The 14,792-nt window shown below is 36.9% G+C and overlaps 1 protein-coding gene across 1 annotated transcript; it reads right to left on the bottom strand.

The window, feature by feature from the left end:
- Positions 1–3,558: 3,558 nt before the first annotated feature.
- LOC306986267 (uncharacterized protein) lies at positions 3,559–13,844 on the bottom strand. The gene is made up of 2 exons (XM_079589335.1): positions 12,227–13,844; positions 3,559–5,011 (listed from the first exon to the last, which is right to left on the bottom strand). Exons 1-2 carry the CDS (start codon positions 12,663–12,665, stop codon positions 4,800–4,802), a joined length of 651 nt encoding a protein of 216 aa, XP_079445461.1. The 5' UTR covers positions 12,666–13,844; the 3' UTR covers positions 3,559–4,799.
- Positions 13,845–14,792: the final 948 nt, after the last annotated feature.

Here is a 14,792-nt window from a genome sequence, read left to right as displayed (position 1 = left end):
CTCCATTGCCTTTGCATTATGAGAGGCTGCCTCCTTGTCATTTCTTGCTTCTAACAAAAGACAGAAAAATGCCTTAAAGCTGCTGTGTGACGAGGTGTACAGCAAACAAGCTAAGAAACCCAGAAATACGTTTTTATAAGCTGTCGACCCCAAAAAACGAGTGTTTAAATCTGAAACCAAATTTGTGTATAGGCCTACATTTAATTTTATATTTAACATTTATAATATCAATAATATCATTAGCATTATTTTTGTTTATTTTAGTGCTGGGCAAAGATTAATCGCAATTAATAGCAGGAAGGTAAACGCTGCATCAGAGAAGTGAAGAAGAAGAGGAAGAGCTCCATACGAGCGAGCTGCTCACCTGGACACATCTTCTTACCTGGAAATCATGGTCTGGATCAGTAAATATGCTCATAATCCGAGTAAACTCATGATGATGATAGAGCTGTATGGACATAACTTTGCCTGACCCACACCAAAGTATTTCAGTGGCACCATTGCCAGAGCAAAATGCCTCTGTTGACGCCACATGTGCTCACTTAACATAACTAAACCTACAAAGAAAGAATGATTTTAGGTAATGTTTAAGATTTTGCCAGTATTTGAATCGGATGCAATATAACTTTTTCTCCATCTGTACCTTTCCCTTTAGTGAGCTTCTCATTCAGAGGGAAGTGCGGTCGGTCTGTGAAGATGTCCGCCTGTTCCACAAATGCCTCTTTGAAACTCTCGTATCCAGTGAGCATTATGCAGGGCTGGTTTCCCAGATAAAGTGTGCTCACATCTCCATACCTCTCAGCAATCTGATCAACATGATCTTCATGTTATACATTCACATAAAATAATTTAACATACTATATTGTATACGTCATGAGACTTACCCTCTGAAAGGAGCCCATTGGATCTCTAAACCCTATATTTATAAGGTTTCCAATGATAGGCAGGGAAGGGTCCTGGCGGCATGTTCTTTGACTGAAGATCTCGCAGGTGTTTCACCAACAGCAGCACACACAGAAATATCAGGAGTCCCTGAACATCTATCCACTGACCCATCAGCTGTGACAACACTGACGCCATGCTTACTGAGACCAGAGAGACCATTACACACATACATTTAACTTACAAATGTTAAATGTAACAAAATATTTCTATTTCAAAGAAACGCTGACAAAAAAATCAATTTGCGGAAGTTCGTCAGGGTTTTCCCAGACTACAAAATGTTCAGACTTTCAGCTGTTTGCAATGAACCAATCAAACTAAAGTAATTGAAATAGCTTAACACAACAAATGTTTCAAGTGGTTTCCTAAAATTCAACTGAAAATAAAAAATTTAATTACTTCTGCAGTCAAAAAAAAAAAAAAAAAAAAAAAAACACCTGAATAGAATCCCTCACAACAGCGCAAATCTGGTGTTGTCTCAAACACCCCGTTGCAACTAATCAAGAGCTTCATTAGTTTCATCAGGTGTGCTTGAGCTAGAACACATGAAATATCTGAACTGGCTGTTCATTGTGTTCAGGTTTGTTGACTGCATGTTAGAAATATGGCTTAGTCAAAAGAATGGACCAAAAAGTTGAGAGAAGATATCATCGCCCTTCACAAACAAGGAACAGGATAAAAGATAGACACTAAATGTTCCTAGACACATGTTCCTACACCATTGGAAGCATAGTTTGCAAGTTCAAAGTTAAAGGAACGGTGGTTACACTACCTGGACGGGAAAGAAACATAAAGCTATCAACAGCTGCAACCAGATTTCTGAGAAGGGCGGTTCAGAAAAACTCTCGAGTGACGGCAAAAGACTTGCAGTAAGACTTGGTGGCAACAGACACTGAGGTTTCTTCAGCTGCACAGTAAGGAGCGCACTAAACGCATGCCTGAACTCCAAGACTACACCACTACTGACCCAAAAGCACAAAAAAGTCGTCTCCAATTTGCTTAAAATCATATAAATAAGCCACAGAAGTGTTGGGATTCTGTCTGGAGGAAGAAGAATGAAGCATATGCTGTCTACAGTTAAGCATGTGGCTCGGTGATGCTCTGCGGCGGCTTTGCTTGGCACTGGAAACCTGCAGCAAACATCTGTACAGTAGTGCATATTATACATAAAGTATATATTTATTTACATAATCTATACGACGTACTGAGTTATGGATTGAAGCCAGTTTTAAGGGTAGTGAGTGATAATGTAACACCAAAATGTTCAAAAAGTAAGACAAAAATCAAATGTAAATGGTAAGCTATAGGTAAAGTAAAGAATCAATCCTGAATTAATTTCAAAGTGGAAATGCTGCCATTTTCCAAACGAACAACATGTAAATGTGTGGGGCATGTTTTATCTCACTCCTGATGAATCCGTGAATGTCAGACTAATAGTCCTGAACTTTCAAACACTGCATACAGAACTAGGACATAGAGTATGAAACATGTCAGGGAGAAAATACTCCTAATTATCATACAGGTCCCATCAAGGAACTCGGATCTGATAAATCAATCCACACAAGACGTTATATTACACTCTTGACCTTGTAAACACAAACTGTTGTCAGTTATGAATGTTGATGCTGATATGTATGAAGTGGCCTAGTTTCTGTTGTTTACTGTTATTATTGTTTTATTGTTAGCAGTCCCTTCAAGACTCTTTCAGCTCGATGTAAAAAAGACATTAGACAACTGCTTAACTGAATAAACCTGAATTAACAAGTACAAGCAGGATGGCTGTTGGGTCAGAAACACAAACATCTTAAATGTTAATATGGGATAATTACGATCGCTTTTCCACTTGCCCTTCGCGCTTGATCCCATTTAAGGCTTATGGAACTGTGGTAACATTTCATCATTGTGCTAAAACCCACTTCATTAATTTTAATAAGTGAGGGGAGATAATTGGCTGTTCTCAATGGCAGATCAAACTGAGTGTTCATGACAACCACTTTTACTTCAACTTGATCATTATTTTCTTAAGTTTATAAGTTATTATAGGTTAGGCTATAAGTTATTATATAAGCTATCGAATAAGTTATTTTCGTAAAAACATTTTTTTTTCAAGGTAAAAACAAACAAACAAAAAACATTGTTTGCAAAAACCAACAAGTAATTTTTCGTTGCTATTTTACAATTTCTAGACATTACACCAGCTAAATTTTAAAAAATCCTTTAAATAAATTAAGCAAAACGACTTCAATTCACAAATAGAAAACAGGTTAATATAAGTAATTTTACATGAATTCATTAAATAATTAAACCTGACCAGACTAATGCGTTTAATTCATTTTAGTATGAAAGACCACATTACAATGTTATGGTCTACCTTGATGTAATTTTATACTTTATTTTTGATAAGTTATCAAATATTTCAAAAAAAATAAATAAATAGAATTTATTAAATCCTTCTGTGCTAAAGACTTATTTGTTTTCCTGCTAGCATTGGATCACTGAAAAAGGATCCATTAATAACGTTGTCATTTATTTTGAATTACATTTTTTTTTTTAATGTGTCAGGCTTTGTTTTGCAGCAGAAAAAAATAAAAGAAAAATGAATGTCAAGTTGTTTTTGATAAATTTGACGTAATGTCACACATTTATTAAGGTGACGTTTGTGACATTTGTGTAAAATTACATGACATGACATGAGAAACAGAAAAAATATATTTTGTGTTTTTCTACAACTTTCAAAACGTATTCTGATTATTGTTTACATGGCATGACTGGACACATGGATCACAGACAATTTTTTTTTTGAATACGTGAGAAAACAATTACAATTTGGCAGCAAAGATATAAACAAGTTGTTGTGGTAACCAGGAAAATTGCCTAGTATTTTTATTTTTTTCACCTTTACTGAAAATGTATGAAAGAGGGAACAGCAGACGTGGACGAAGCCTTCAGTCTAATGTCTCAATCTTATTTCTGAATGATTTTTTTTTTTTTTGCCAGTTTGAAACAATTATCCCCTTTTTTTGACTTTGAAAATCTGCTTAAAAATGTGATGCTCAGATCTGAAGCTTCGTTACGATGATCTGAAATTATAGCCCTTAGCTGTGAAGTAAACAGAGATATTCATCTTTTTAGATCATCTGTCAATGTATACAACCATTTATAAGTGTATTTAACTGCTGTTTTCTTTCATTTATATACATCTTTTCAGTGATTTGTGTATAGTGTCTCCCTCCATTATAAAACACACATTTTTGGTAACACTGCTAGATGAAAAAAAAACAATACATCTGCAGTTTTGTTTCACCATTTGTGATATTTCGTTTTTTCATCGAGAGCTGTATATCTCTAAACCATCAAGCCATAGTGAGCAGATCTCTAAGTGTTTCTTTTTCTACGCAGCATCAATTATAGAAACCCTGAAAGTGAGTCAAATGTAAGTATTCGCAAATACTATAACGCAGCCCAAAGTACTCAGCGATAAATATCTGCAAAAATTGGGAAAATCAAACCAGGAAATGGATAACAGCAGAAGACTATTCTAGATTCACAGTGCATGTCTCCACAAAACAAGAAAAATAAGACTGATGTGAATGAGAAAGAAGAGTCTCTCCTCTTTCTCGAGTTCAAATTGAGTTTGAGAATATTTAGTGTCTCACAGCACTCCGGTACAGAACATGTAATGTATATTGTGATCCCATTCCTTCTAAAGTCTCCCAGCTTCCTCAGTTCTCCTCATCATGACCGCTAAAGGTCGTTTGCCTTCACTGCACCGGCTCACAGATGCCGATCAAACTGAAGCAAACATGCTTGTCTCCTCCTAATAAAGGGCTGACTCAAACCGTGGTTGTGTTCCTCGGTTAGGTTCCACTGTGAGCTTCGCGAGGGAGCTGCGAGGTCTCGTCGATGGTGACCACCAGTTCTTCCGGTCTGATGGTGTTCGGGGACTCGGAGTGGTTGTACACGATGTCCACTGGACGGGAGAGTTCGCTCATTTCGTTCACGCTGCTGCTGATGCAGTTCACCTCACTCTTGCCCCTGCGGTCGTCTGAACGAGGCCCGAACACCCACTCTGATGAGACACACAGATTACAGATGATTATCAGTCAGAGGATTCGCTGCATGAGAGGACAAATAAAGGTGCTGGTTGCCATCGATGGTTCCTCGAAGAACCTTTAACGTCCACAGAACCTTTCCATGATTCCACAACATGTTCTCAACAGAGGAAAAATGATCTTCAGGTTATTCAAATGTTCCTCAAACTAAAAACTGTGTTCTTTGCGGAACCAGAATATTTTTTTGTTTTTATATGGCACCACAGCAAAAAACTGTTTTGGAAACTTTATTTTTAAGAGTTTGATAGACACTCAAAAAAAAATATTTACTCGTAAATTTAAGATTTATGTATCTGGATACATAAAATTTCCCTCCACTTAGATTACACAGCTTTAATAAACCAATGAAGTTAATGTGATGCATAGTTGTCAGTCAGACATAAACCTAAAAATGTTGGGTTGTTTCAACCCAATGTTTGGGTCAAATATGGCCAAATCCAACTGTTGGGTTTACATTTTTTAATTAAAGAAATTAAACAGGGTTGTGTTTGTCTATATTTGACCCAATCATGGGTTGGAACAACCCAGCATTTTTTTGTGTGAAACGAAACAGGTAATATTTCTGCAATAGTACTAATAAACTGAATGTGTTTTACACAATGACCAGGTTTAGATATTTTTCATCAATCAATCCAATCTGTTTCATTTTCATACATTTGAACTGTTTTGCTTGTTTCACAGCAAGCCATAATCCGAGTTTGCTTTTAACTAAATATGTAATTGTTTTCACAATGAACAGATTTATGCTGATTTTGAGCTATTTAAATAAATTAGTTTAGAAAGTATTTAAATAAAATCAAATATGTTCAAATAATTAATAATAGGCTACAATGATTTTTTTTTTTTTAATCGGACATGTTTCATTTATGCATGCCTGACAGTGCATCACATTAAGCTGATTTGCTTGTGTTTCCATCCGAAATAATCAACATTTCATTTGCAATTCAAATACACCGATCTTAAATGTATGCCTAAACATTTTTTGAGTTCATTAAAACGAATGGTTACTGTCCTGGATTCTGACTGGCCAATAAATCATTCCAGTCAGGCTATACACACAGTATACACTGATGTGATGTACAACACAAGTTTTACGGCTATAGTGCAGCAATATTTTATATGTTGCAATTTGTTAGTATTTATTAAGAAAACCTAATTTTATGCCACAAATATGCTCATATTTGTAGAATATATATAGTGATTCTCAACTTGATGGGTCCTTGCAATGTAAAGTGAACCTTTCACACCAAAATTGCAATGAATAAGCCTTAGGCTGAAGCAAATGCAAATTCAGTGTCCTGTAAAGTACAGAAGCTTCTGCTTCATCTGCTCCTTTTCCAACATATTGTAATTATTGTTATAATACTTTATAGATATTGTTTTTTTCTCTCGGTATGTTCCAACATACTTATTATATATATATATATATATATATATATATATATATATATATATATATATATATATATATATATATATATATATATATTTTATTTTTTATTTTTTTTGTGTTGTTGTTAGAAATAAAATAAACAAACACACAAAAATTACAGTGAAAATACAAACTTTTCACAGAAGAACAGGACGCATGAGAAGAAAGCTCAATGCTGTGTCCGAAACCCCCCTTATCCTAATTCATTATTCCTAACATTACTGCACTATAAGCTCACTTCCGCGAGTGAAGGAGAACGAGTGAGTGAATTTCGGCTTTTGCATAGTTTGTACTGTTTAATAATTATTTTAAACTTAGGAAACTAGCATGGATAAAAACTTAAATAGGAATTTATACCTTATGATATTACACTGTACCCACATTAGTCCAGCTGCATGGAAAATGAATGTATGGATGATTCCGCTGCGGGCGCCATCTTCTGGCAAAACGCGGAAATTCATTCGGCACCTCACAGTGCATTATGGGTATTCTCTAGCCTTTGAGCGTACATCGGTCGTTATTGTGGTGCATTGTGGGATTGAATGAGTGTACTTGATAACGTCCACTTATAACTTTTACGGTATGGCAGGACACAGCCAAACTCTTTCTTCAGCAATAAAAAATAAACACAAATGTGATGTTTATCTGAAGTAATTCATTTGTGCTTATTAGTAGTTGAATTGGATTATCGAAGGTGAGTAGCAAGCAAGACATTGGGTAATAAAGTGAGATTAAATACATAAAGTATATTTGTGCATTTCACTTATGTTTATGAGGAATACTGTTTTTGTGCAAGTGAGATGAGTGCATGTTGTTCACATTAGTCTAGAACTACAAATACCATCATGTTTTTTGTTCACACACAACGCCTCTGAACTTACTCACGATTTCTCTCAACCTGTGTAACTTATTTGAAAAAGCAACTCAGATATTTAGGTCTAAATTTAAAAGTAATGCTTTACAAGTTACTTGAAAAGTAATCTGATTACGTAACTTGCGTTACTTGTAATAGCAGCATGTGTAGAACGGTGTTTTACACCACAAATGACCTTAGGGTTAAAGGTTAAAGGTTAAAAATCGCTTGAGAGTCATACACATGTGCAAATACAAATATGAAGGAGTGAGGATTGCAGGACAGTGACAATAAATGCTTTATTTTTTATACCTTTTTATTCAAGGATTATTCAGTCAAAAATGTTGGCATTTGTTCTTTGCATGTTCTTTGTGCCAAAATTTTTAACTGAATGTTATTATTCAGTATTTTTTTAAATGCTAGGATGGCAAACATTTCTTCAGGTATCCAAATATTTTTTTAAAGAAAAATAGTTTTTGGAATATTGTATTTAAATTGGTCACCTTCTGAACAATTTTAAAAAAGTGACCTTGCATCCCAACACACACACACACACACACACACACACACACAATGTCGTTTGTATTTGTACATAAAAGACTCGTACATGATGGATAAAGAGAATAAAGCGGCCATAGAGTGCTTTGTTTTGAAAGGGCCATTATGAAGTTGGGCGTTTTTCATGCCAAAAACTTGCTGTGAACAGGCCTTTATTCTGTCACTGTCCACACTGATTTAAATGAATAAAGTTTAAATGAACCTAGTTTAATGAATAACTTCTCTCCAGAATAGGGAATAAACAGTATTTTTTGTCAGAACAAATTTATACTTTAAATGGAACTTTCATGATTCAGGGTTCTGATTCTAAACAACTCATAATACACAGAAAACTTTCCTGAAGTCTGAATTCATCTATTGAGTCCATTTTGACAAAACAATGTGAAAGTATTTGGAAAATGGTCTGGAGACAGATTCAGTCGGAGAACTGTGACAGAAAGCACAAGACACAAGACATAGAGAAGCAGTAAACAGCCTCTGGCAGCAGAAGTGAGATGTTAAACCATGATATGCATGCTGTCCTGACAGAGGTGGAGAGATAAACATAAATATTCATATTCACTGCACTCAATGACAAGCCATTAATGCTATAACACAAAAGAGGCATGCACACTTTCACAGACACGCTATACAAACATTACACACGTCATTATTCAAGGACATAAACTAAGTTAAAAATAGCCCATGACTTGATTAACAGGTCTGATTTCAACAATTTAATGAAAAGCGTGATGGAAACCGAATAAGATGTGCAGTCTTCTTTATGAAGAAGAAAGCGAGAACCTCACAAAAAAAACAAGAACATGTCCGGGTCATATTTCCCAGATCATGAAAACAAAATTGATATTCCAGTTAGGAAGCAACAACAGCTTATTTCTGTAATGCAATACACACTACGTGTTATATATGAGCCCCAGGCTGATGTCTGACTGCATCCATTAAATACCTTGCAGTTCACCTATTGATAATTAAAGTACTACACTGCTTGACTAATGATTCAAATAACTCATCCGGTCTGAATGCTCCATCAAACGGCACACTTCGTTCAGATCCATGGCAGAAGCCAGCAGCGCTAAACGCATTCGCCTTTGACTCAGAAAGCATCCTGGAATTAAGATGAGCAGATAATACGGCAGAGTCAGACTGAAGGGTGCGAGTAAACAACAGTGGCTGATAAGCAGAGACATGTGATGGCATGAAAACTTCCCACATACACATTTATGCCAATTAGGCTGAACTGCTTCCGTGAAAGAGGGAGAGGGAAATAAGCATGGCAAAATAATCAGGGCATTAAAAGAGATTTTTATAATTCCGGAAAAAGAACACATGCTGTAAGAGAACTGGCTCTTCTATACATTCTGCATGCCTGGCTCATGTATATATATATATATATATATATATATATACATTACATACACTCTAAAAAATGCTGGGTTGTTTCAACCCAATTTTGGGTCAAATATGGACAAACCCAGCCGTTGGGTTACATTTTTAAATTACATTTTTAGCCCAACGTTTGGGTTTGTCCATATTTGACCCAAAATTGGGTTGAAACAACCCAACATTTTTTTGAGTGTATATATATATAGTGGTGTTGCATTGACTTTTTATATGACAGGTTGTGTAAATAATCCTCCAATGTTATGTTTTTTTACTTTTTTTACTTTTTTTTATAAAATTCAAAATAGTTCATAATTAACACTAGATTTTTCATTTACTGAAGAAAATATTAGTGGTGCTTGCAAGCCATGTCTATGCAAAAGTCAATGCCACAATTCTAGTGAGTTATGAGTGATTTCTAGGGTGTTCATGGTTGCATCGCCAGCTTTTTTTTTGCCAGACATTTTATTGTCCACCAAGAAAAAAAAATGCAACTCCTGTCACTTAGAAAAGTAATAGCACTATTTTTTTTTTAAAGAAAAACCCCAACCCTAAGAATCATCAATAATAATGAGGCTTGCCATATCACAATAAACAAGCAGACGCAATGCAAACTAAATAGTGTGCATTACTATAGAAAAAGAAAGCTCCCTACTTGCTGTCTGACCCTGGAGAGAGAAATACTACAGTGAGAATCTCACCAAACAGACAATCTTCACATTTACACCTCCAGGATCCACACAAATGCACAGAGCACATCTCCAGCGCACGCAGGATGAGAGCTCGCTGGAACCCGGGCTTTTGGGGAAATCTCTCAGGTATTGTTGAGTGCTCATGTCCCCTCTCTGCTTCTTTTGTGTGTGTGTGTGTGTGTGTGTGTGTGTGTGCGTGTGTGTGTGTGTGTGTGTGTGTGTGTGTGTGTGTGTGTGTGTGTATGTGTGTGTGTGTGTGTGTGTGTGTGTGTGTGTGTGTGTGTGTGTGTGTGTGTGTGTGTGTGTGTGTGTGTGTGTGTGTGTGTAACTCGCCTGCTTCATCGCTTCAGGTAAACGTCAAGGTCTTTGAAAAACAGAAGTGAAGGACTGTAATTCCTTTTCACTCCCTTCCGGATACTCAATTCTGAGCTTTCAGGAATCAGCCGAGATGTTTGTGGAGGTGAATGTAAATGTGTGAATGTACAACAGAGGTGCATTTCGGCATTGAGACTCCGTAATGTAAGAACTGATGCAGACAGTATATGCACCACCAAGGACCTTGCAAACTAAATATCACGAGTATAGCACTCACGTACATATGCGTAATTATCAAACATAATGGAGCATGCCCCAAAAAACACACTTCAGCAAAACTCATCATAATGAATGTGGATGCCTAAACACACCAAAAGCTCACAAAACCCCCAAAGCACACAAATACACACTTTCACAAAACTGTTTCATATGATGAAAATGACTAGTACTACATAAAATGACTATAGTACTGGTAAATGGCTGCAATAAATGAATAAATGAGCTATAAATGTATCCATGTATATGGTAAATCCATGTATATAGTCCATGTATATGGTAAATGTTTTATCTGGTCCAGCGGTCAGGCTGATCTGTTTTAGAGAGGTTTTACAGGGACACTCACTGAACTTTGGCTAACGTTCCGACAATGTTCTCTCAATGTTATGAACAAACGTTCTTCCAGTAACACTGATAGAATGTTTGTTCAACTGGTCTTTAGCACAAACCCGTTATTTATACATCATTCATGGAACTTTTTTTTCTGAAACGTTTTAGTTCTTCTTACTTGTTTTAGAATGTTGAAGAATGATGAAATGGAATGTGCGCATAACCAAGAAAAACGTTTTTAAATCATTAAACACATTTCGAACATTCAGCAAACTTTAAAAAATAACGTTTTCATAACCTAAAGGGATCATGGGAACATCAGCAAAACGTTCTTAAAATAATTTTTTTGTTAGCTCGTTATAGGCACTTTCGCTTTAAGGGCTGGGTATCCATTCAAATGTTCCAATTCGATTCGATTCACAAGCTCTCAATTCGATTCGATTTCGATTCTCGACTCAATTTTCGATTTCGATTCTCGACTCAATTTTCGATTTTGATTCTCGACTCAATTTTCGATTTCGATTCTCGACTCAATTTTCGATTTCGATTCTAAATTCGATGTTCGATCCGATTCTCGATTCGACTCAATAAATATAGATTTAATACAAATCCTATATTTATAAAAAATATATAACAACAGTGAACATAAGTTTACAAGTGGTTAATTAATAAAAATAAATTAAGAGCCACAAACCTGTATATTAAGCTCTTTTTATTTTATGTACACTTGGGTACATAAAAACAGAACCCAACTCTATATTTCAAATGCATACAATGAATAGACAGGATTTTGATGCAAGATTAGAAATTGATGCTGAAAATTGGACAAGTCAGAACAGGATCCTTAATCAAACAGGATCAGGTTATTTTATGTTTATTATAAAATAAACATAACATCTCACAGCATTAGCTGTAAGCTAACATGGAGGCTGCAAACAACAGTGTAGGCAAACTAATACTGGCTTTTGGGTGATAAATAAATAAATGTGGAGAAAAAGTCGATTCGTGGCCTTTGAGAATCGAGTTTGAATCGACCACATTTTAAAAAAACGATTAATCGAAAAATCATAATTTTTTTGCCCAGCCCTACTTTTGCTGGTTAAGGCTGTGAACCCAACTTGAGACATTATTAGGCTTGTTTTATTTTTATTTTTTTATCAGCAGCAGTAGTGCAATAAACCAAACAGGTGCAGACAGAGTTGCACTTTAGCATTTCAGTGTCGAATCTTTCTGATATTAATGCATACCCAAAACACACAAATACTTGCACAGTGTTTTGTCAGAGTTTTGTTTAGTTGATCACACAGTAGCCTATGCATTTCCAGAAGGCACTTACCCAAACACTCATGCACGAGATCCTTCACCAGGTGCCCCACGATCGCGTACGCCACGGCCACCACCACCAGCGCGGCCATGACCAGGTACAGCACCGCCTTGGGCAGCGGTATCGAGTCCCTCGGCGGCGTCCTGTAGTCCGTGTACTGCAGGTCACTCTCGGAGTACGAGTACTGAAAGACGTGCTCCGTCCCGGACGTGTGATTGGAGTTGAGCGGCGGGTGACTAGCGCTCATCCCGGTCAGATCGGGCTCCAGAGCCGTCACCATGGTGCTCGTAACAGCTTCCACCCGATCCTGGACAAATCCCGCCGATTTATTCACAAGAGGCCAGATCTGAGAGAGAAAATAACTCCAGTCCTTGATGGCTGTAGTGTTGCATAAAAACATAATGCCTTTGGATGTTAGCCGATCACTTCTGGTGGAAGTGACCTCCGGCATCACCGGTGGATGTAGTTGCGCCAAACTCTTGCTGAAGTCTTTCAGTTTATCCGAATGAGGATATCAGTTTCCTCATGCATCAGTGCGACATGGATTTTCCTGGTTTAATAAGAGAGAAATTTGGACCGAACGCTAAACATGATTGGTAAATAAATAAGAATATCAAGAACATTCCCAAATTCAGTTGCGTTATTTCCACATAAACACGGCATTCGCTTGTTAAATGAGATACATGTTCTGTAAATGACAGTGCTGCAGTAAGAGCTTTGACTATATAATTGGTGCGCCGAATTATATTTAGAACATCCCCAAATTTAAAGAATTTCCACGTATAAGACGATCGTTCGCGTCCACATAAAGTCGCAAGGAGCAATAAATATCCTGTAATACGCCAAACACGTCGTTCAAATTAATATATCTCATAATATTCAAAACGTTTCCAAATGCAAGGACGTTCTCAGAGAAATAGTTTCACACCGGATGTTTGCGATGATCATTTGAGTTTGTTTGCTGTGGAAATAATTATGGTTTTCTCGTTTAATGAGACAAAATGCAAGCAAATATTATTTAGTAAATGGAAAATGGTGCAGTATACGAGATTTTAGGACAAATAATAAAACATGTCTGCGATTATACTAACTATTCGAAACATTTTCAAACATTCTGTTTTCCAAATAAAAACATATTTGCCATGATATCGCGTCCATAAAAAGTCGTTAAGAGTAATAAATATCCCTCAGCAGGCTAATCTCATAACCTATACACGACGTTGCTCATTATATAGAAAATATACACAAAAAAATCCAAATTCATGTCCTTCTCCTAAGAAAGGTTTTCCGCGTAAACGAAATATTTGCGTCCATAAAAAGTCCTTAAGAGTAATAAATATCCCTCAGCAGTCTACACGTCAAACTGCTGACGAAACGATCAAACGCGTCAGCATTTTCCTCACGAGCTCCAAACACGCGCGTCAGTTTTGTATGCAGGTGGTGGCGGGATTCAAAGCGAGCGCGTTCAAGAGCGTAACGAGGGTCGCCTTCAGCGGGTCTAACCCCGCGTTGACCTGGAAACTGGTTTTGTATGGTTTCCCCATCCTTTTCTCAAGGTAGTAGCCCATAAGGACGCCGCCGCCTGCACTGGGAGCGCGCGCAGTTCAGTGCTGAAGGGAGCGCGCGCGGAGAAAAAAACCCGTCAAGGCTACTCGAAGGTAGCTATAACTTTCACAAAAACACTTCAAACATAAGCTTTGGTATGACATGCATTGGAACTTTCAAGAGGAAAAGAGAATGTCATTGCAGACTATTATGTTGGAGTCTTTTTTGTTTGTTTGTCATTAACCATTTCAAGGTTAAAGGAGACAAGGCAAAGTGAACGGAGACATCACTTTAAATTTGGTCAGAAATGGTCTTAAATTCACATTTATACAATCACCATGACAAGCAGGGTAAAATGGTGGTCCTGGGCCTCAAACCCCCTACTGTGGCTTATATTATGTCACCTACACTCATATAACTAGCCGTGCGCGCCAAAGAAATCACGTGTTCCTTTTTTCTGATCACGTCTGGAGATATCCTCTCTAGCTCCTGATAAGAGATGAAGAGATGAAGAGAAAACATTCTTCGTGTGCTGAGTCTGACCCGTGCCTCACGACTCCAAGAGCCGAGAGACAGAGATGCATATCTTAATGTGGCCAACTTCGTTGACTGGACAACATGAACACAAGTATATGTTTACCCTATACCTGAAACTCTCCCCATTACTTTACTTACAAAACAAACATAAACAAGCCTAAGATCTTTTGCTGGTCCAGTTTGCTGGTTTTAGAGGGGTTTTGGGCATCTGTCGCTCAGTTGTTCAGGGCAGGCTGGAAGACCACAGGCAAAACTAGGCCTGGAAAGAAGACCAGCTGAACAAGCAAGCAAGATAAGCAAGATAATTAAGCCACATTAATGGTGCCACCAGAAATAATTAAATTCAATCATATAAATTGGTTTAGTTAGCCTTCAGTGCCATCTGTACAGTGATTTTTCCCTACACAAGACAAATATGTCCTCATATGAACACTGAATGCCCATACTTCCCAAGAGAAATTTGTCATGGATAGAGATTTAAAGCTTATTTTTAGAA

The sequence above is a fragment of the Phoxinus phoxinus genome (genome assembly GCF_949152265.1).
Source record: "Phoxinus phoxinus genome assembly, chromosome: 18".
In the NCBI taxonomy this organism is placed as follows: domain Eukaryota; kingdom Metazoa; phylum Chordata; class Actinopteri; order Cypriniformes; family Leuciscidae; genus Phoxinus; species Phoxinus phoxinus.
The sequence above is the reverse complement of the archived record's forward strand: the minus strand, read 5'-3'. Positions and strand labels throughout refer to the sequence as shown.